This window comes from Taeniopygia guttata, chromosome 10 (assembly GCF_048771995.1).
Source record: "Taeniopygia guttata chromosome 10, bTaeGut7.mat, whole genome shotgun sequence".
In the NCBI taxonomy this organism is placed as follows: Eukaryota; Metazoa; Chordata; class Aves; order Passeriformes; family Estrildidae; genus Taeniopygia; species Taeniopygia guttata.
In genome coordinates this window covers 19,509,540-19,530,454 of record NC_133035.1, presented here as the reverse complement: position 1 = coordinate 19,530,454, position 20,915 = coordinate 19,509,540, and the positions used below count along the sequence as shown (strand labels likewise).

Sequence of the window (20,915 nt, the reverse complement as noted above, 5' to 3'; positions counted from 1 at the left end):
GTGGCTGCAGCAGCTCCAAACCATCCCCAGGCCTTGGGCTGAGCCAGGATTAAAGGATTATTCCAAATTTCAAAGCATTATTCCAAATTTCAAAGCATTATTCCAAATTTCAAAGCATTATTCCAAATTTCAAAGGATTATTCCAAATTTCAAAGCATCATTCCAAATTTCAAAGGATTATTCCAAATTTCAAAGCATTATTCCAAATTTCAAAGGATTTACATGTGCCCAAAGGATTTCCTACTATCACAACAGAATCAGGAGCAATAAAATACAAAATATTCCCACTTGTAGGCGTTGCTTAAGTGGGTTTATGTAAGGGATACAGAATTAAAAACCTCAAAATAATGAAGGGGAAAATCAGGGAACAGCAGGTGCCAGAGGAACTTCCAAACCCAAATACGTTTCAGGGGTGAAAAAGCAGAAAATGGGAAATTTTTTATTTACCCTGTTCAAATATCAGGGTAAATATTGAACCCCAGCTCTCCTGTTCCAGTTAAATTTGGTTTAAATTTGGTTTATCTCACTGTGACAAGGTGAAGTTACACAGAATTAACACCAAGTGTTAAATACCCCGGTGACAGGAGGAATGCAGACAGCTGGAGGGGAAAAAAAAAAATAAGCTTATTGTAATTCATTTAGTGGGGCCTTAAAAATAAAGCTATTTACTGGTAACTCACAGGCCTGCAAAGCTGAGAACTTATTTCAAGTGACACCTGCTCTGAAAATGAGGATGGAAATAAAACTTGCACACAGGTCTGAAATGCTGCACTCACTGGGAGGAAAAATTAACAAAAATCAGCTTAAAAATCACCTAAAATATAAAGTATTAATAATAATTTCACCAGCCTGAAATGCTGCAAGGCTGCACCCACTGGGAGGCAAAATGAAAAAAAAAATCAGCTTAAAAATCACCTAAAATATAAAATATAATAATAATTTCACCAGCCTGAAATGCTGCAAGGCTACACCCATTGGGAGTCAAAATGAACAAAAATCAGCTTAAAATCAGTTTAAAAATCACCTAAAAATATAAAATATTAATAATATTTTCACCAACCTGCAAAATAAAGTATTAATAATAATTTCACCATCTTGAAATGCTAAAAGTCTATACCCACTGGGAGGCAAAATTAACAAAAATCAGCTTAAAAATCACCTAAAAATATAAAATATAATAATAATTTCACCAGCCTGAAATGCTGCAAGCCTGCACTTACTGGAAGTCAAAATGAACAAAAATCAGCTTAAAAATCAGTTTTAAAATCACCTAAAAATATAAAATATTAATAATAATTTCACCAGGTTGAAATGCTGCAAGCCTGCACTCACTGGAAGGCAAAATGAACAAAAATCAGCTTAAAAATGAAGCTGAGATGTTCCAAGCTCCAAGTTTTCCTGACTTGTCCTTCCTCACCTTCAGGGATCTTCTGCCACTGCAGATCCTCTGTCACCCCCTGGCCACAATGGCTCTGCTCACTTTTCAATAACCAACCTGAACTCACAATAATTGTAGCATGGCAAAGGAGAATCCCAAGAATCAGGGGTTATTTCAATTTATTTTGGGGGGGAAAAAAAGGAAAACAAAAAAAAGTTCTAGGGCACATCCCAGAACTTGCATCCATGGGAGATGAATTAGGCTCTTCTTCCTTCAGGGTGGCTCCCATGGGCTGCCCTGTGTTGAGAAAACCCCATAAAATTATCTTTGAGGCTTTAATTTATGTTTTGAGGTGATTTTTAAGCTGTGTTGGAGAAAACCAAACCCATTTGCTCCAATTTTAAGGGCACAGCGGGTCACCCCAGGCTTGTGCAACCACCAAGGGGAATCTGCCCCCCCAAAAAACCTCCCTGGTCTGTCACAGGTTCTGCTCCCATTCCTCCATCTACAGAAAGTTCTGGAAAATGCTGAATGTTGGGATAATGACAACATTTTCCCAATGTGAGCTCTGCAACCCTCTAAGCCCAACACTGAGAATTCCCAGAAATTTCCTCCATCCCCACGTGTCCTTTCCACAGGATTAACCTCCTAAAAGACACCTGCAAAATTTCTCTCTAACTTTAATAACAAATGAATAATAACAAAGTAAATAATAAACATTAATATAATAATATTAATTATATTATTAATAACAAAGTAAAACCGGAAAGTGCCCGTGAGGGGAGGTTTGGGAAGGTTTTTTTGGAGAAATGGGGGCACACAGAGTGCTGTGGATGTGCTGGGGAGGAGAGGTGAGGGCAGGCTGCAAAAAGCATCACCTGCACCCTGAGCTGCTCCTGGGGCCAAGGACACAGCTGGGAACAAGTGGGATAAAAACTCACATTTCTGAGTGGGATAAACCATAAACATCCCCATTTCTGAGTGGGATAAACAATAAACATCCCCATTTCTGAGTGGGATAAACAATAAACATCCCCATTTCTGAGTGAGATTAAAATCCATTTCTGAGTGGGACAAAAACCCATTCCTATTTCTGAGTAAGAAAAACACACAATCCTGTTTCTGAGCAGAATAAACTCCCATTTCTGAGTGGGATAAAAACCAATTTCTGAGCAGGACAAGCCCCCACTCCCATTTCTGAGTGGGACAAACTCTCATTTCAGAGCAGGACGAACTCCCACTCTCATTTCTGAGCAGGACAAACAATAAACACCCACTTTGATTTCTGAGTAGAATAAACACCCACTCCCATTTTTGAGTGGGATAAAACCCCATTTCAGAGCAGCACAAACACTCACTTCCATTTCTGAGCGGGACAAACACTCACTCCCATTTCTGAGAAGGATGAACTCCCACTCCCATTTCTGAGTGGAATAAAAATCCATTTCTGTGCGGGACAAACACCCACTCCCATTTCTGAGCAGGACAAACACCCACTCCCATTTCTGAGCAGGACAAACACCCACTCCCATTTCTGAGTAGGACAAACTCCCATTTCTCAGCAGGATAAAATGCCATTTCTGAGTGGGACAAACAAACTCCCACTCCCATTTCTGAGTGAGATAAAAATCCATTTCTGAGCAGGACAAACACCCACTCCCAGTTCTGAGCAGGACAAACTCCCACTCCCATTTCTGAGTGAGATAAAAATCCATTTCTGAGTGGGACAAACACCCACTCCCATTTCTGAGCAAGCAGAGCATCCTTGTGCGCAGACGGACAAAAATCCACAGCAGGGAGGGGAAGTGCCACCACGGGAGGGGAAATGCCACCACGGGAGGGGAAATGCCACCACGGGAGGGGAAATGCCACCAGGAGCAGCTGTGGCCGCACTTCCCCGAGCAGGGAATTCCTTCCCAAAGCCCCGCTCCCGCCGGGCTGGCACGGAGCAGGGGATGCCCTGACCCGGAGGAGTCCCTGGGAGCGATTTGGGGACTCCAAAGGTCCCTCCCAGCCCAGGGATGGCCCTGCCTGGCACCTGCAGCACGAATCGCTGTCCCCTTCAAGCCAAAACACACCCAAAACACCTCCCGCCATCCCGGGAGGGATTCCGGCACCCCTCGGAGCACAGAGAGGGATGGTGGCACCCCCGGGTGGGCACGGGGGTCACGGGGACACCCCCCCGGACTGGCACAGGGGGTCCCGGTGACACCCCCTAGACTGGGAAAGGGGGTCCCGGTGACACCCCCCGGGCTGGAATGATGGTCCCGGTGACACCCCCCGGATTTGAATGATGGTCCCGGTGACACCCCCGAGCTGGGAAAGGGGGTCCCGGTGACACCCCCAGACTGGAATGATGGTCCCGGTGACACCCCCGGGCTGGCACATGGGGTTCCGGTGACACCCCCGGGCTGGAATGATGGTCCCGGTGACACCCCCGGGCGGTCGCGGTCCCGGTCCCGGTGACACCCCCGGGCTGGCACAGGCGGTCCCGGTGACACCCCCCGGGCTGGGAGGATGGTCCCGGTGACACTCCTGGATTGGAATGATGGTCCCAGTGACACCCGTTGGACTGGAATGATGGTCCCGGTGACATCCCCAGGGCTGGCACATGGGTCCCGGTGACACCCCCGGGCTGGGAGCGGGGGTCCCGGTAACACCCCCGGGGCTGGAATGATGGTCCCGGTGACACCCCCCGAACTGGGAAAGGGGGTCCCGGTGACACTCCCCGGACGGGAATGATGGTCCCGGTGACACCCCCGGGCGGTCCCACTCCCGGTCCCGCTCCCGGTGCCGTTGTGAGCCGCTCACCAGCACGTCCCTGAAGAGCAGCTGCGGTGCCGAGTGCACGGTCCAGTCCACGGCGGCTCCGTCGGGCACCCTGATGCGGATGACGAGCGCCCGGCTGTCCATGGCGCCGCAGGGGCCGCAGAGCAGCCAGAGCATCCCCGCCCCGCGGGCTCACATGCTGCGGCTGCCGGGCCGGGCCGGGCCGGGCCGAGCCGAGCCGAGCCGAGCCGAGCCGAACCGAGCCGAGCCGAGCCAGGCCGAGCTGAACCGAGCCGAACCGAGCCGGGCCGGGCTCACCCCGCACCGCCTCCCGCAGGAAGGAGCCGCTGCCCCGGAACCAAAGCGGAGCCCCGGGAGGAGGAGGAGGAGGAGGAGGAAGGGGAGGCGGTGCCGTGGGCGGGAGGAGGCGGTCCCGGCCCCGCGTTGGTTTAATTGTTTTGGGTTCCTGTGCTGTGTTTTGGCAGGGTTGGTGCTGTTAAATGGTGATTCCAGGCGGAATCCGCGCTCGGAGCTGCGGAGGGACGGGCCGGGGCTGCTCCGGCGGGGCTCGGCCCGGCTGGGCCATCAACAACAAAAACCCAAACAAAAACCCAAACACAAACCCAAACAAAAACCCAAACAGAAAAACTCAAACACAAACCCAAACACAAAAACTCAAACACAAACCCAAACAGAAAAACCCAAACAGAAAAACTCAAACACAAACCCAAACAGAAAAACTCAAACACAAAAACCCAAACACAAAAACTGAAACCCAAACACAAGAACCCAAACGCAAAAACACGAACACAAACACCCAAAGACAAAACCAAACACAAAAACTCACACCCAAAAACACAAGTACAGAAACCCAAACACAAAAACTCAAACACAAATAATCAAACACAAAAACTGAAGCGCAAAAACTCAAATAGAAAAACCCAGAGAAACCCAAAGAGAAAAACCCAAACATAAATAGTCAAACACAAAACCACAAACACAAACACTCAAACACAAAGACCCAAACCCAAAAGCCCGAACACTGGGCACTGGGAATGGGCACTGGGATGGCGCTGGGAATGAGCACTGGGAATGGGCACTGGGAGTGGCACTGGGATGGGCACTGGGAATGGGCACTGGGGATGGGTACTGGGAATGGCACTGGGAGTGGCACTGGGAATGAGCACTGGGAATGGCACTGGGAGTGGCACTGGGAATGAGCACTGGGAATGGCACTGGGATGGGCACTGGGATGGGCACTGGGATGGGCACTGGGAATGGGTACTGGGAATGGGTACTGGGAATGGGTACTGGGAATGGGTACTGGGAATGGGCACTGGGAATGGCACTGGGAATGGCACTGTGAATGGCACTGGGAATGGCACTGGAATGGGCACTGGGATGGGCACTGGGATGAGCTCTGGGACAACCCAACCCTGCCAACCCCTGATGTCCAGCCCCAATTCCACCAGGGATGCAGCCGAAACCCGCCCAGTCCAAGCCATGACCCGTCGTTCTGCTGGCAGAAAATCCCTGCCCGCCTCAGCAGCAAAGTGTTTTGACAGCTCTGCAATCACAAAAAGCCAAATTCAGCTTTTAAAACAAGCTTTTCCCTGCCACAAGGCACAGGGAGAGCTCTGCTCCACACAGCTCTGCCACATAAAACCATCCACTTTTTTTTTTTTTTTGGAGAGAACAGCATTAATCTCAATTGTGGGCTATTGATCCGTGCATTTTATCACACTCTCTCACATTATCATCTCTGACAAACTGGACTATTTGAGTTATTTTATCAATTTAGAGGGGGGGAATGGGAGGTATTTTTAATTCCTGAAACGTCTTCAAGCTTCTTCATATTTGAATTCTACTTAGTTTGAGCTTTAGGAAAAAAAAAAAAAAATTCAATGGCCATTAACAGAGATAAATTCTCTCTCTGTTCAATAACTTTATAATTTCGTTCCTATACTAAAAATTAATAGAGCCCCAGCTCCTAAGGATCTGAGGGACTGGTGGTGCCCACACAGACATCTTTCTGCTCAAATGAACCTTTTACCTGCAGTCCCTGTGTACCTTTCACTCAGCTCCATTTCAATCAGACTCATTTTCTATTAAATTTTAAAGAATAGGACACAAAATGATGGAATTTCTATAGACCTGCAATTTTTCTAAAATGTCTTCTTCATTTATGAGACTATGGGGAAAACCAACTCAATTTGCCAAATTTGCATAAATATTACGTTGATTTTCCAGGGCTAATCATAACCTTAATCTCCCGTTCTGATTTGTGTAATCAAACTTGAAGGGTTTTTATATCTTAAGAAGTACAGCACATCAACACACATATTTATTGATACAGGTTTGGTTTTGCCACAGACTTCTTTAAAACCCAAGTTTAATTTATTGATATGGGTTTGGTTTTGCCACAGACTTCTTTAAAACCCAAGTTTAATCAGAAATTTTCAGTTGAAATAAACAAATTGCTGATATTTATTTTATCATGCCGCAGAAGTTTTGCTATGAGATGTCACCAACATTGATTTTTATATATTATTCTTTAATAGTGGGGGGAAAATTGGTGTTGCAAGAACACAATCCATGATTTTTTTTAATATAAAATACTCTTGAAGTTCTGCATTTGAGTAGCCTAAAAACCTCTCCTTAAAAAGTTCAAGTTCCTAGTAGAAGGATTCTAGAAACCCCGTAAAAAATCATTTAAATAATTGATTACAACACAACATTAATAACCACATCACCAAAGTTATCCTTCAGGGAATGCCACCTATTGTAAATGCAGTGAACCCAATGGGGAAAAATGATGAGTCTGATTCAATTCAGAGGGCTGAATTATTTCTTTATAATAAATATGCTAAAATACATTAATATACTATATAAAAGGAGGATACTCAAACTAAATACTATTTTCTCTGACTTTCACACAACTCGTGTCCCTCTCTGAGCCCAGCCCCAGGTGGGTTGGATTGGATTGGGATGGATTGGGTTGGGTTGGATTGGATTGGATTGGATTGGGTTGGATTGGATTGGATTGGGTTGGATTGGGTTGGGTTGGGTTGGGTTGGGTTGGGTTGGATTGGATTGGGTTGGATTGGGTTGGATTGGGTTGGGTTGGGTTGGGTTGGGTTGGATTGGATTGGGTTGGATTGGGTTGGATTGGGTTGGATTGGGTTAGATTGGGTTAGATTGGGTTAGATTGGATTGGGTTGGATTGACCATCAACTCAAACAATCCTCACCAGAATCCAACCAAGCACTCACCCAGGTAAACAATTCTCCCAACACATTCCTCATGGGAAAAACAAGGAGCAGAAATAGAAATTGTTTTCTCTTTCTTCTCTCTGTGCTCCTCTATGAAAATCCTGAGAGGGAGACAGAAATGTTCTTGCCACAGCCACCCAAAATGCAAAACAAATGGAAATCCAAAACACAAAGGAATGGTGTAGCAATGCTTTAATTAGAGAATGGTGAATCCAGGACTTCTGGAAATTCAGGATTTGGTGTGTGAGGGGGACAGAGCCTCCCTTGGTGGCTGCCAGCTGCTGCCACTCGCAGTGTGCTGCTGCTCTCTGCTGCTTCCCGGCGCCGCTGGGAGCATCCCGAGCTGGCCAGGAAATCCAAATCAAAATAAATATTTCTGTCTTTCCAGAGTGCTGACACAGGAAGGAAGGGGAGGAAAATCATTCTCATCTCACAGGAGTCTCCATGAGGATGGAAAAAATGCAAATCCCGGTGATTTGCTTAGCAGGGTCGTTTACTCCACAAGTAAGGAAAGAAGTTATTACGTGGTGAATTCCCACTGCAAAGGAACTTGCCCAGCACAGGAAATTTTCTATTTTTGCTCTGTCACAAACACTCTGTAATGGAGTTTTGGGTCCCTCCAGCAGAAGTCTGTAAAAAGGAAAAGGGAGGAAAAGAAGAGCTGCTTCCCCCAAAATTCAAGCCCTGCTGTTGAATTTTGCTGTTGCAGGATGTGGATTTGGGTTTTCCTGGCCTGGGGAGGGAGGTGGGAGCTCATTCTCAGCAGTGGGATGGGTAAAAATACCCAGCAGTGAATTAAAACTGAGATTAGGATTCCCAATTCCTCCAGTCCTGCACTCATCCCCTTGGATAAAAGGAGGCACAGGAAGGATAGAGGCAAAAAAATGCTGATTTCATTCTGGATCCTACTCAGCAGCTCCAATAATCTCATTATTACTAGAATTTTTCCAGCTATGACCTAGGAATAATGTAATAATATATATTAAAAATAGATAGAAATAATATAATAATAAATATAATCTAGAAAATATAATATATAAACAATATAATTATAAATATAATCTAGAATATATAATATATAAATGCTATTATAATATGGTAATGATGCATAATACTAGAATAAAGTAATATAATAGAAATAATATAATAATATAGAAATAATGTATGAACTAGGACTAATGTGTATTTATTATGTAACAGGCTAAATAATTCCCATTTAACTATGAAAATATTTTGGAATACTATTGCATTCCAACACCAGTGCTGTGCCACTTACCTGTAATTCAGACACTGAATATAAGTGTATAATTCACCAAATTCAATTTGTCATCCCTGCTTCCTCCCTGCACCGGTTTCTAGGCTGGAATTATAAATAACAAAGGACAAATTCTCAGTTTCCTAGAGAGAAAATGGCACCTGATGGTTGTTTTAGGAGCACACATTTTTCCTGTCTTTTTGGAAAGATATTAATGTCTAACTTTCTATGTTGATAAATAACATATCATGGTGAAATTCACTTTTTTTCCTTTCAGTTGCCTGTGAGTGCAGCAAACTGAATTCCCTCAGGCTCGTGAAAAATAGGTCAGCAGTGTCCAGGCTTTCTAAAGATATTCTTCCCTGAAAGGCATCTCCTGGAAAGACTCACCAAAAGTGCACCAGGGATAAATTCAGATTCCTTAAAAATGGCATTAAAACTTCCACCCAACTTCCACTGCCACCCTGCAGTTTCTCTGGAATAAGAAAGGATTGTTTGGGACCCAAATATCAGGAAATAAATTCACCTTTTCAGTTCACAGGGAAACCCACAAACAGATATTTTAAAGATTTTTTTTTTCACAATAAACCCAACTCAGACTGAAAGAAAACATAACAACAGCGAACTGGATTTAGGCTAAATTAGTAAATATTTAGTTTTTGTTTTAATTTCAGAATAACTTCTGCAAAGAAGCAGATTGTGTGATGCACAGGGACGAGGTAACTCCTGCACTTGGGCTGTGTGTGGTTAATGATGCTCCTGCGCCCCTTCAGACCAGCTCCAGGGGCTGCATAATTGTTTTTCTGTCAACCTATAAATTCTTGAGTAACAGCAAAATTATTGTGATTTTTCTTGCTAAATAATTCATATCTCACAAAGTACATAAGCAGGCCCATGAATCACTGAGCATGTAACAATCATATCTAATGGCATTTCTTCTTTTAGGGAACAAAAAAAAAAAAACAGGTTTGACTTTGTAATCTTGTTCAAAAATCAGTGTTCTAATCTGATATTTACATTTTAAACTTGAAAATTCCCTTGATCAGAGTCTGAAGGATTGCTTTTAATCATGTTTTCCACTTTTAATTCTATTAGGAATATTAATATCACTGCAAGTAATAAATTGGTTTTATAATGAACTACAACAGGGCTCATAAACTGTGCTTAAAGTGATGCAATTACTTTCAAAATCACTCAAAATTGTTTGTATTTGACTTTTTAGGACTTAAATGCAAAACCAACGTCTTATTCTTTTCTAGAAATAAAAGAAATCTTTCAAGCCAACTTGCAGTATATTAGTGACAATCTTTATTCTACATCCCCTGGCTGCAGTGCTGAAGCTGCCACTTGTTCTTAGGTGTATTTAAACTGAAATATACAGCCCAAAATTTAAATCAGGGCTTCTATTTCCAGAAACAGGGGAAGGAATCAAGATGACTCTCAGAATTATGAACTCACTTTTCTGCAGTGAACATGATTAAGGGGTTACAGCAAAAGCCAATATAAATTAAATGGCCACAGTAAATAATACATGAAGCAAAATCCCCTTTGTTTCAGGAAAAGTTGCTCTAAACCAGAGGCCTAAGGGCATTCAACTATTAAAAAATACCTAAATTTCATTCAATAATAATAACATACATCAGGGAGATCTACAATTATGGTTTGTGAGGAGATTTAGGTCAACACACAAGGTAAGGTGAGGACAGATTTAAATTCTGCCCAAGTCAATGGAAGGTCAGCAGGAGAAAAGCTCTGGAGATTGCTCCAGGGAAAGAGAGGGGAGCAGGAAAACAGCACAAAAACTGATTTTTCAGACGATATGGGAATACTAATCATAAATATTTAGGAGTTCCAATCCAGTCTTTAAATCCAGAATTCATTTTACAGTGGGGAGAAAAAGTTAAGAACTTCGTGTGGAACTGGGTCCACCTGCATGTAGCTCATCAACTGGTGATAAAAAAAGTGACAGTAATTCTAAAAATATTTAAATAAAATGAACTACCTGGACCACGTTTGCATCAGCAGCCCCAAAACTTCAGGAAAACAAACAAAGGCACCAATGTTGAAGCACAATTTGGAGGCAGCAGCAGGAAAGGGCATTTCTTGGGGTAACTCATTAGCGGTGCGGAGTCTCAGGTGAAACATTTATCAACCATACAAAAAGGCCTAAAAGTGAAATATAGTAATTAAGAGCTGGGTTTTATCGATTGCGTGGCTTAAGTAATTTTTCAGAAGCCAGGTAAGATTTAATAAGTATAAGTAGTTAAAGATCCTGCCTTGGCTCTGCCATTAGAGTGTAATTGAAGCGGTAAAAAAGATCAGCTGAACGTGTGTTGATTACCACCTTATCTTTGAAAGGCAATTAAGCACCTCAATCATTGCAACAAGATTTGATTGTGCAGCCTTTATTGGACATTGATCTTTCAGCAAAGCAGCTGCATTTCCCATTAAGTGACAGCAGCAGAGTTTAACTGGGACACCCGAGCCCGCTGACCCGGCCCAGGGGTGACACCAGCAGCTCCTCCAGCTTCAGGTGCCCACAGAAATCATCATTATTTCAAAAGGTGCTACAAGGAGGAGCCACCTGATCCTGGGGGTTTGGTTTCTCTGGAGTAGTTAAGGGAGGTGAAACAAAGCTCTGGGACGTCATCTCTCCCTCATTTAAACATCAGCAAGGAGATAATTAAGGCCAGGCTAGCAGGGGGAACTAAACTTTTCTCAGAATGGGAGGCAGCGCAAATCAGATCTGTCAGAAGTCAAAAGGGTCATTTGGTGGATCAATTGTTCCTGAGCGCTGCAGAATTTTTTGAGACAGGGTGGTACAAATCTTCCTTGGCCCTCAGTATCTTGCATTCAGGCCAAAACTTGAGTGATAAAATAATAGAGGCTGAGAAGTTGGTATTTATGGCAAAACAGGAGTGGAAATGTTTTACCTTTGAAAAGAAGCAGCTGGGTTGATAGTCACACATGAAAATGATTTCTTCATGATTTAATAACTGGAGTTATCCCTTGCAAAGAGCTCATTTTCCCTCTGAAGAAGTGCAAGAGCTCCCACCCAAGCAATGAGCAATCCCATATTGGCACTCTGCCCTCAGACATCTCCCAGTTCATCCTTCAGCACCATCAACTTCCTGAGAGCAAGAGGTCCATTGATTTTCATGTAATACAAGAAAATATTACATTTGCTTAATTGTTACACAGTGAGATCATTGAGCAAGAGATCAGGGCTCTATTTAATGCTGCAAGCAGCCCGGAATTGCAGCAATCAATAGGGCAGTTTGTCAGGGATGCTCTCCGAGGAGCCCTGCCCATCACTGCAGGGACGGGGCTGCTGCTGCATTTATTGGAAAACAGGTAAGCCAAGTCAGCAGTGCCCATTATCAGAAATCAAACGAGCTGCAGCTCCAGTGAAGAGCTGTATTTATGGTCTGGTAATTAAAAACCATTTTATCAACCTTGTGTTGAGCCTAAACCTTTACAGCCAGGTATTGATGAGCTCTGCGGCAATGAATGAGCAGTATTTGACTTTAAACTTACGGGCTGCGGTGCAAATCAGCTCCAGGAAAATGCTAGCTGCAATTTTTCTTATTAACGAGGGTTCTTGTAATGCCATCTCTGCATCTTTGAGACATTTAACTCGTGGCAAGAATATTCTCCAAAATTTGACAGCGCCAGCACTTCTCTGATGAAATAAAGTGTTCAGTGCTGCTTTTAGGAAAGCCACGTGCTGCTTCATTAAGTGGGAAACACTTCTGTTATCTGGAATGAAGTTAAAAATATTTAAATGACATTATACTGTAGCCATAGCTTGATAATCATTTACTGAGGAAAAGTGATTCCCCTTCAAACCAGCCCCTACCCATTTTACATTTCTTTTTTGGCTCCTGAGAACTGGAATGACCAACTTCCATCAGCAGCTGTGGGATTTGGAACTGACATTCCATTAATTGCTGGCACTAAATCCCAACACCACCAATAGATCCTGCACAGGTTTCCATTAATTCCAGATTTCCACTATCCAAACAGTTCCCCAAAAGCTTTATTCTTTTTTGCCCAGGTTTCCAACTGATATGAAGTTGTTTTGTTATTGTTTGTGCCTGGTTACAACTGGAGAAATCAGTTATTTTGCATCCAAAAATTGAGATATTCTTATAGTATTCTCATTCTCCCCATTAATTAAAAATACCAGCAATTTGTGAATTAGCACAGTGGCCTAAATCTTCTGCATCACTTAGATTTTGTACTTACCTATAAAGCAATCAAAAGAAAAATAACAACACACATCTGGAGCTAAAGAATTGCAAAAGATACAAGCATCAAACATATTTTGGGTATTTTATTTAAATATCATTTCAAAAATTGTGATACAGCAATTCTGCACTTGTTCTAGGGTGGGTATTTTTCCCCAAAGGCTCTTCCAGGTGATGGTGACCACTCAGTGCCAAGGATTTATTCAGACACAGTTACACCTGTGAGAATTAATTCAATATGAAATATCTAGACAGGATCTACACCTGAGCAGCTTTATCATTTCAGGGACATTCTGAAAATGTCAGTGCATTCACAGTTTCCTTGGCCACAGGCTACAATTCAGCTCTCTAAGTTGATAAATGCACCTCTTTAAATGATCACAAGTTTGTCCAGCAGCACCAGTCCCTGACTTCCAGACACACCCTGAGAAATTCTAATTCTTCAACTTCAAACCTCTGCAAAAATAAACCTCTCACGACCAAAAAGTCCAAGCAGCTTCCTGAAACAGCACGCTGACTATGAGAACACAGTGGAAAAACCGAATTTTTTAGGTTTTTCACTCAAAGGCAGCAGATATTTGCAGCACAGAACCCTCCAGAGGACATACTCGGTTCAGTACATGGCTCCTTCATCTTCTTTATTTAGAAAATAAATAGTGACTGGGCCATGGCTGGTGTGGACAGTCTCTGTGACACGGGCAAAGAACCAGGAGCCAATTCCATACAGTAAAGTTGGGATGCCTAAGGAGAGACACAAACACGTTACACACTCAGAGAGTGAAACCCAAACTGCAAATTCAGAGCGAGAAATGGCAACTCCAAAATGAAACTAGAGGGGAAATAACCCTGGAAAAGCTGCCTTAGAAATATTTTATCTTTATTCAAATTTATTTAAATCAGTGCTTAACACCTTTGCTGTTGAGGATGGAAGCAGCAATATGCAGGAATTATTAGAAAAAGAAAACAGGAGAACAACATGAAAGAAGTGAAATATTGCCATGTACACGTGATTTCTACTAATTAAATATATCTATACATATATATGTCTCTTCAAATACTAAACCCAAACTCCCAGAATATCCACTTAAGTTATTGGAGTTTGTGTCAGAGCAGAAATTTAAAAAATAGGCAGTGAATCCATAAATCAACATGAAGCTGCTCTGGGGAAAATCAGATCAGCAGTCAAAAATATCAGCTCCAACAGAACTGAAATGGATAAAAGGCTTATATATATATATATATTTAAAGTGACATGTTTTAGCCCTGTCAATTTATCCATCTATTACAGACAATATTCTATTTATTATAGAGGGGAAAACAGAGGTGGATTTAGGCCCTGAATTCAGAAACACCAAATTTAACGTGCTTGAAGCTAAGTGCTTAAAAAGGATTCTGAGGGAAATTAATTGCCTTTTTAATCATGTTTTGCAAACATTTAAATATGAAACATTAAGGGTAGTTGTGAGAAAAACACAGTTGTGACTGGGTGGAGGGAAAAAGAAAATCAGATTTAAAGGTGCTGCTAAGAAATCAATCTTCGTGATTATATTTTCTCACTACATCAGTCTGGAAAGGTCAGTAAATTAAGAGCAGCAGACACCCTTTGAAAAAGTCACTGAAGACTTGCGAGGAAAAGGAAATTTTAAAAAATTAAACACGGAAATGCATGAAATGTTATGGCATTGGATCTGCAGCCGAAGTTTTGAAATAATATACTTCAAAAGTATATGTCTGTACTATATATATGTGTGTATATATAGGATATTAACTATATCTACTTTTTGACATGAATAAGGTGTTGATAAAGCCTTTTTATGATAAGGATTTCTATTCCAGCAGCACATGAGGGTCCAAGCAGCCTGACCAGAACTGCTCAGAGGACAGAAACTGATCCCCAGGATGAGGAGAGAGGGGGAGAGAGGGACGGGAACAGGGAGAAAGGGGAGAGGGAGAGCGGGAAAGAGAGAGGGAGAGGGAGAAGAGCAGGGAGAAAGGGAGAGGGGAAAAGAGAAGGAGCAAAAGGGAAAGGAGAGTAAGAGAGGGAGAGGAGTAAGGAAAAAGGGAGAGGGGAAAGAGGAAAGGAGAGAGAGAGGAGTAGGGAGAAAGGGTGAAGGGAAAGAGGAAAGGAGAGAAAAGAGGGAGAGGAGTAAAGAAAAAGGGAGTGAGGAAAGAGGAAAGTAGAGAGAGAAAGAGAGGGAGAGGAGTAAGGAAAAAGGTTGAGGGGAAAGAGGAAAGGAGAGAGAAGAGGGAGAGGAGTAAGGGGAAAGGGAAAGGGAAAGAGGAAAGGAAAGGAAAGGAAAGGAAAGGAAAGGAAAGGAAAGGAAAGGAAAGGAAAGGAAAGGAAAGGAAAGGAAAGGAAAGGAAAGGAAAGGAAAGGAAAGGAAAGGAAAGGAAAGGAAAGGGAGAGGAGTAAGGAAAAAGGGAGTGAGGAAAGATGAAAGGAGAGAGCGAGGAGCAAGGAGAAAGGGTGAGGGGAAAGAGTAAATGAGAGAGAGGAGTAGGGAGAAAGGGTGAGGGGAAAGAGGAAAGGAGAGAAAGGAGAGGGAGAGGAGAAAGCAGAAAGAGTGAGGGGAAAAGAGAAGAAGGAGAAGGGAAAGGAGAAAAAGAGATGAACAAGGAAAAGAAAGCAGAAAGTGAGGAACGGGGGAAAGCGAGGAGGAAAGAGCAGGGAAAGGAGGCGGAGCTGCCCGGGCCGAGCCGCGGTGCGGCCCCGGCCGGACTCACCGGCGTTGAGCACCTTGAGGGCGGTGAAGAAGGCGTCCTGCAGCGCCAGGTCCTGCGGCGCGGAGCGGGAGCAGTGGTACTTGATGAAGGGGAAGCAGCCGGTGCGCAGCACCAGGTAGTTGGCGCCGTCCACGGGCCAGTTGAAGTGCGAGAGGCCGAACTGGTCGTTGCGCACCGCGCTGTACTTGACGCAGAACGAGGTCCAGTGGGGCAGGCGGCGCTGCCGCAGGTGCTGGCTCAGCACCTCGGAGGCGGCGGGCCGGGCCGGGGCCGCGGCCGGGCCCCGCCACAGCAGCAGCGCCACGGCCGCGCCGTGCAGCCGCCGCAGCACCGCCCGCATCCCGCGGAGCTCCGCCCGCATCCCGCGGAGCTCCGCCCGCATCCCGCGGAGCTCCGCCCGCATCCCGCGGAGCTCCGCCCGCATCCCGCGGAGCTCCGCCCGCATCCCGCGGAGCTCCGCCCGCATCCCGCGGAGCTCCGCCCGCATCCCGCGGAGCTCCGCCCGCATCCCGCGGAGCTCCGCCCGCATCCCGCGGAGCTCCGCCCGCATCCCGCGGAGCTCCGCCCGCATCCCGCGGAGCTCCGCCCGCATCCCGCGGAGCTCCGCCCGCATCCCGCGGAGCTCCGCCCGCATCGCGCCTGCGTCGCCCGGGGGCGGGACCGAGCGGGGACGGAACGGGAATGGAACGGGAATGGAGCGGGACACGGGAACTGGGAGGGAATGGAGAGGAATGGCCCCAGGAACGGAGCGGGACAGAGGAACGGGAATGGAACGGGAATGGAGCGGGACACGGGAACGGGAATGGCCCCAGGAACGGAGCGGGACAGAGGAACAGGAATGGAGGGGAATGGCCCCGGGAATGGAGCAGGACAGCGGAACAAGAATGGAGAGGGAACGGAGCGGGACAGAGGAACGGGAGTGGAACGGGAATCAGCCCCAGTCTGGGCCCCTCAGTTCGGGAAGGACACTGAGGGGCTGGAGCGTGTCCAGGGAAGGGAATGGGGCTGGGAAGGGGCTGGAGAATTCCTGAGGGAGCTGGGAAGGGGCTCAGCCTGGAGCAAAGGAGGCTCAGGGTGCCCCTGTGGCTCTGCACAGCTCCTGCCAGGAGGGGACAGCCGCGGGGTCGGGCTCTGCTCCAGGGAACAGGGACAGGAGGAGGACATCACCTAAAGCTGCACCAGGGGAGGCTCAGGTTGGACAGCAGCAGGAATTTTTTCCCAGAAAGGCAGATTAGACATTGGGGCTGCCCAGGGAGGTTTGGAGTCCCCATCCCTGGAGGTGGCACTCAGGGCTCGGGGCTGGTGCCAAGATGGGACTCGGTGACCTTGGAGGGCTTTTCCAAGCTCAGGGATCCCGGGTTCCGTGATGGACACACCGAGACCGCGCTGGAGCTGCCCATGCTGAGGGCATGGGTCACCCCCAGCCCTGCAGGGAGTGGGAGCATCCCCAAAAAATGGAAATGACACTTCCAGAAAGGTTTTGTTGACACTGATGTGCTGAGGGAACACCTGCAGCAGCACCCAGCTTCTCCTGTGCTCAGCAGTGTGTCCTCCTGCACTGGCTTTACCTGGCAGAACTCCCTAAAAACCTTCATTTCAAGTGTCAGACCCCTTCAAAGACGTAACTTTAAAATCACAGCCTATATTCCATTTTTCTAAGTAAAAGCTAAGGTTTTGAATCATTTAACATTCTATTTCAGAGGGGGGTAAAAGTCCAGAAAACTGAGAAATGGAAACAGATTTTTTTTTTCCTTTCAATAATTGCAAGCAATATCTCAAACTCAGCAATCTTAGACCATTGAGCTATCCACTATGAACATGCTAATTAATCAATTACTACCCAACAATAGGCCCTGTTTATTTACTGTACTACATGTGTGTAGAACAAGTAATTATTAATCATCACCAGCAACAAATTTCCCCTTCAAGTTCACCTCCCTATAATTAATAGAGCATATAGTTTAGCTTTAATATATTTCTTCAGTAGTGGTAATAGTGGCTGAAGGTAGAAAAGTTGAAATCTGGTACTGTGCTGAAGGGTTGAAATGACGTATTGAACCTTTAAAGTGATACAATGCTGTTGTATTTCATTAATTACATTAATGAAGGTTGTCAATTATTGTAGTTCTTAATCTTTTGTTCTTCATTAAAATCTGGAGTCTAAAATGAAATTCATAGGGATCTGTACAATGTAACAGGGGGTGCCTCAGAGCTACAGTAACCCACTGTTAAATGGATTTGATATGAATTTTTAAGGATAGCCTTAAAAATCCAGGGATTTGTTACCTTAACCTAGAGGGAAGGTGGTAAATTCCCCTGATCCTGAGGTACTGGAGATCTTCCAGGAAAGAGGGAGGGTGAACATTTCATTTCAGAAGACATCTGGAAGTGGTTGTGTTGATAAACTGCTTTTTTTTTTTTTTTTTTTTGCTCTGTGCTCAGAGTTGTCATTCTAAATGTGGAAATGTGGGCTGAAAGCTTTTTTTAATTTCTTTTATCCAGGGCTTTAAACCCAACTACCTAAAACAGGAGACCCAGTTTCCAGTATCATCAGCTCCAGGTAGCTCTTTCAGGAGAACGACCTGGTCTGTGCTGCACTGAATTCTTGCTGAAACAAAATCCACCAAGTGCTGCCAGTTAAACAAACATCTCCATTTCCAGCTCTGACTCCTGGGGAGCACAAATCCTTTATTTTCATCGTCTGCATCCTCTGCAGGTGCTGCCAAACCTGCTGGCCCTCACCTGCTTCCAGGAGCATTCCTCAACTCCCTGCAGCTGAGGAGCCAGGCTCCAGATTTTGCCCAAATCTGGCATTTTTTTGGGGCAGTTTCTGATGAGAAACCACACCTGGGTCACCTTTAATCTTTTGCTTCACACTTGTTCTGTTTTCTTCCCATCCAGCTCACATTCTGAAATTCTGAATCTACAGTTCAACGACTTTATTACTCTTTTAATGAGTGGGAATAAATAATCCAGTAGTGGGAACAGAATTATACTCCTGATTTTTTAACAATATTATAATTTCACTTTAAATCTGCAGCATTGCTAAAAAAACCCACATTTTTACAGTTTTGGCACCAGCAGCATGGGAGCTGAATGTGAGAGACTGCAAAGAGGTTTTCAATCCTTCCATCAGCTCAAGGCTCAGAAGTGTTAGTAGTAATTAAAAACTTTTTTTCCCCCCTCCTCAAAATACATTTCACACTTAGCACAGGCTGAGAAATCTCTCTCACCACGGGAACTTTCAGGTCACTTGTTTCCTGCAAAAACAGGTACAGTTTTCTTTTGTCAGGGCAGAACAAAGGCAGAAGGAAGTGCAGGTTTCATTTCCTCCCAGGACACTGCAGTCTAGCAAGTGCCAGTGAACTAATGAGCCTCTCAGACCTTATGTTGTTCTGCCTTGGATCAAGGCTTCCTTTTCCTTAACCCTTTGCAAACCAGCTCAAGTGCAGCTAAATTCCACCTTGGCAAAGTCTCTGTGGGCTCTGGGCTATCCAAACCCAGCACTACTTATGTAAAACAGCAATAAACCCAGAATTAAAAACACTCCTGTGGATTTTATTTGAAGAAGGAACCAGCATTTATGCAAATGTTTTAATCTGCAATGAATTAATTCTGTGACCAAAGTAAAAGGGGAAAAAACTCCACAGAAAATAATGTCTCATGCTGAGGGATCAAAGGTTTGCTATCAGAAAAACTGGGTGCTGATCTTGTGCAACTGCTTGGTCTTGTTTAGTATTTGTGCTAAACTGTTTTTTTGCCTGAGCTTTTTGGGAAGTAATCCCAAGGATACTTGCCACTCCTAGGATAACAGCCTCCATGCATTGAGATCAGCTCTTCCTTAGTAAAATGTGGAATGTGTTGTCTGTTGGGATATTAATATTACAAATATAATGCTATTCTTTTAACAACAGCCGTTGTGACCAAAAGGGTCACCAGTGTCCAAAATACAGATGGACAGACCTGCAGAAGTCGTGGAATTCTGGGAATCACAGTGCAAGGAGAATTCTATTGATGAATTAGTGCTAGTACTGTTCTTCTTGATAACTTGAAAATGACCACAAAAGAACTGCTGCAAGAGTCTTTAGGTAATGGAAGGAGCAGCATAACAACAGAGATGGTTCTGCAGAGGCATGTGGGTTGCTGGGATTACTGATCAAGTGGGGTTTAAATTTAAGTATTTATAGGCAAAAGAACCATGGGATAGTTTGGGTTGGAAGGGACCTTAAAAATCATCCAGATCCAACTCCCCAGCCATGGCAGGGACACCTTCCACCGTCCCAGCTGCTCCCAGCCCCATCCAGCCTGGCCTTGGGCACTGCCAGGGATCCAGGGCAGCCACAGCTGCTCTGGGCACCTGTGCCAGGACCTGCCCACCTCACAGGGATGAATTCCTTCCTAATTTCTCAACTAACCCCGATCTCCTCCAGTTTGAAGCCACTGACCCTTGTCCTGGCACCCCAGGTGCTGAGCTGTCTCTGCCCATCTTTCCTGCAGCCCCTTCAGGGCCACACTGAGCTCCCCCAAAGCTTCTTCTCTCCAGGAGAACAATCCCAACCTTTCACAGGTTGGAAGAGACCTTCAAGATCGAGTCCAACCCCTTTTCTCCCAGCAGAGCTGCTCCATCCCCCTGCTCATCCTGGTGGCCTCTGGACTCTCAGGCAGGTCCAACCCTGGGCTCCTCTCCTTTCAGTGCTATTTCAGCCTGTTGGAAGGGGAATTTGGGCTGTTTTCAGTGCTCTGAGTCAGTGACAAAGGCAGCACCACCCCGTTAATAGGATTTTTAACCCACGTGCTGAACTTCAGGAATGACAACAGGGACATGAGGAGCGTTAGGATGATCCTGTGCTTTCCAGCAAGAAAGGTGGGATGTTCCCAGTGCCACAGGCGGGAAGCACAGAGATTTTCTGTCTCAGTTAATGGCATTTCACACACCAGCTCAGAAGGAAAACCAAACCTGTTCTTACAGATGAGGAAGCATTTCCAGAAGCATAAGGAATGAGGCACTTGAACATTTTCTGTTAACTATTCTTTCAGAGCATCTGCTTCCCAAGGTTGCTCTTCTTCCAATCTCAGTTTGTTTCCTGCTGCAGCTCCTAGAATTGCTTCAATATCTCGAATTGCCATCTGTAACAGATTCCAGGAATACAAGTTATTTAATGGGCATTATAATGGAATCCAGCAGCCAGGGTGCACAGCTGGCAGTGCCTGCCTGGAAGAGGTAACAGGGTTACACAGGACAGGATGCACCAATTAAATTTAATATT

General features: G+C 44.9%; 3 protein-coding genes and 1 long non-coding RNA gene across 12 annotated transcripts in view; all 4 read right to left on the bottom strand.

Moving 5' to 3' along the window:
* The window catches only part of MAP2K5 (mitogen-activated protein kinase kinase 5), a 127,115-nt gene extending 122,635 nt beyond the window's left edge, over positions 1–4,480 (bottom strand). For 2 of the 6 annotated variants that reach the window (XM_030280997.4, XM_032750182.3), the window contains exon 1: positions 4,190–4,459. In XM_030280997.4, coding sequence (XP_030136857.2) covers positions 4,190–4,324 — 135 coding nt within the window. In that variant the 5' untranslated portion in view covers positions 4,325–4,459. Of the gene's footprint in view, positions 1–4,189 lie in introns of all 6 variants that reach the window. The other 4 variants (XM_030280994.4, XM_030280998.4, XM_072934089.1 and 1 more) reach the window with 4 other exon arrangements.
* A 3,116-nt stretch (positions 4,481–7,596) lies between these two features.
* On the bottom strand, positions 7,597–10,667 carry LOC121470524 (uncharacterized). 2 transcript variants are annotated; one of them, XR_005981538.2, is made up of 2 exons: positions 8,696–10,667; positions 7,597–8,377 (listed from the first exon to the last, which is right to left on the bottom strand). It is a non-coding gene; the product is annotated as an uncharacterized lncRNA (long non-coding RNA). The 2 variants fall into 2 exon arrangements; XR_012057566.1 differs by having other exon boundaries at positions 7,597–8,049.
* Positions 10,668–12,982: 2,315 nt separating this feature from the next.
* On the bottom strand, positions 12,983–16,001 carry C10H15orf61 (chromosome 10 C15orf61 homolog). Its single transcript, NM_001245382.1, is given in 2 exon segments — positions 12,983–13,665; positions 15,649–16,001. Coding segments are annotated over 2 exon segments (468 nt in total). The 5' UTR covers positions 15,989–16,001; the 3' UTR covers positions 12,983–13,537.
* A 1,269-nt stretch (positions 16,002–17,270) lies between these two features.
* Positions 17,271–20,915, bottom strand: part of IQCH (IQ motif containing H) — a 54,204-nt gene continuing 50,559 nt past the window's right edge. For all 3 annotated transcript variants that reach the window (XM_030281777.4, XM_030281780.4, XM_012575474.5), the window contains one exon: positions 17,271–20,775. In XM_030281777.4, the coding sequence (XP_030137637.4) occupies positions 20,674–20,775 (102 nt within the window). In that variant the 3' untranslated portion in view covers positions 17,271–20,673. The remainder of the gene's footprint in view (positions 20,776–20,915) is intronic.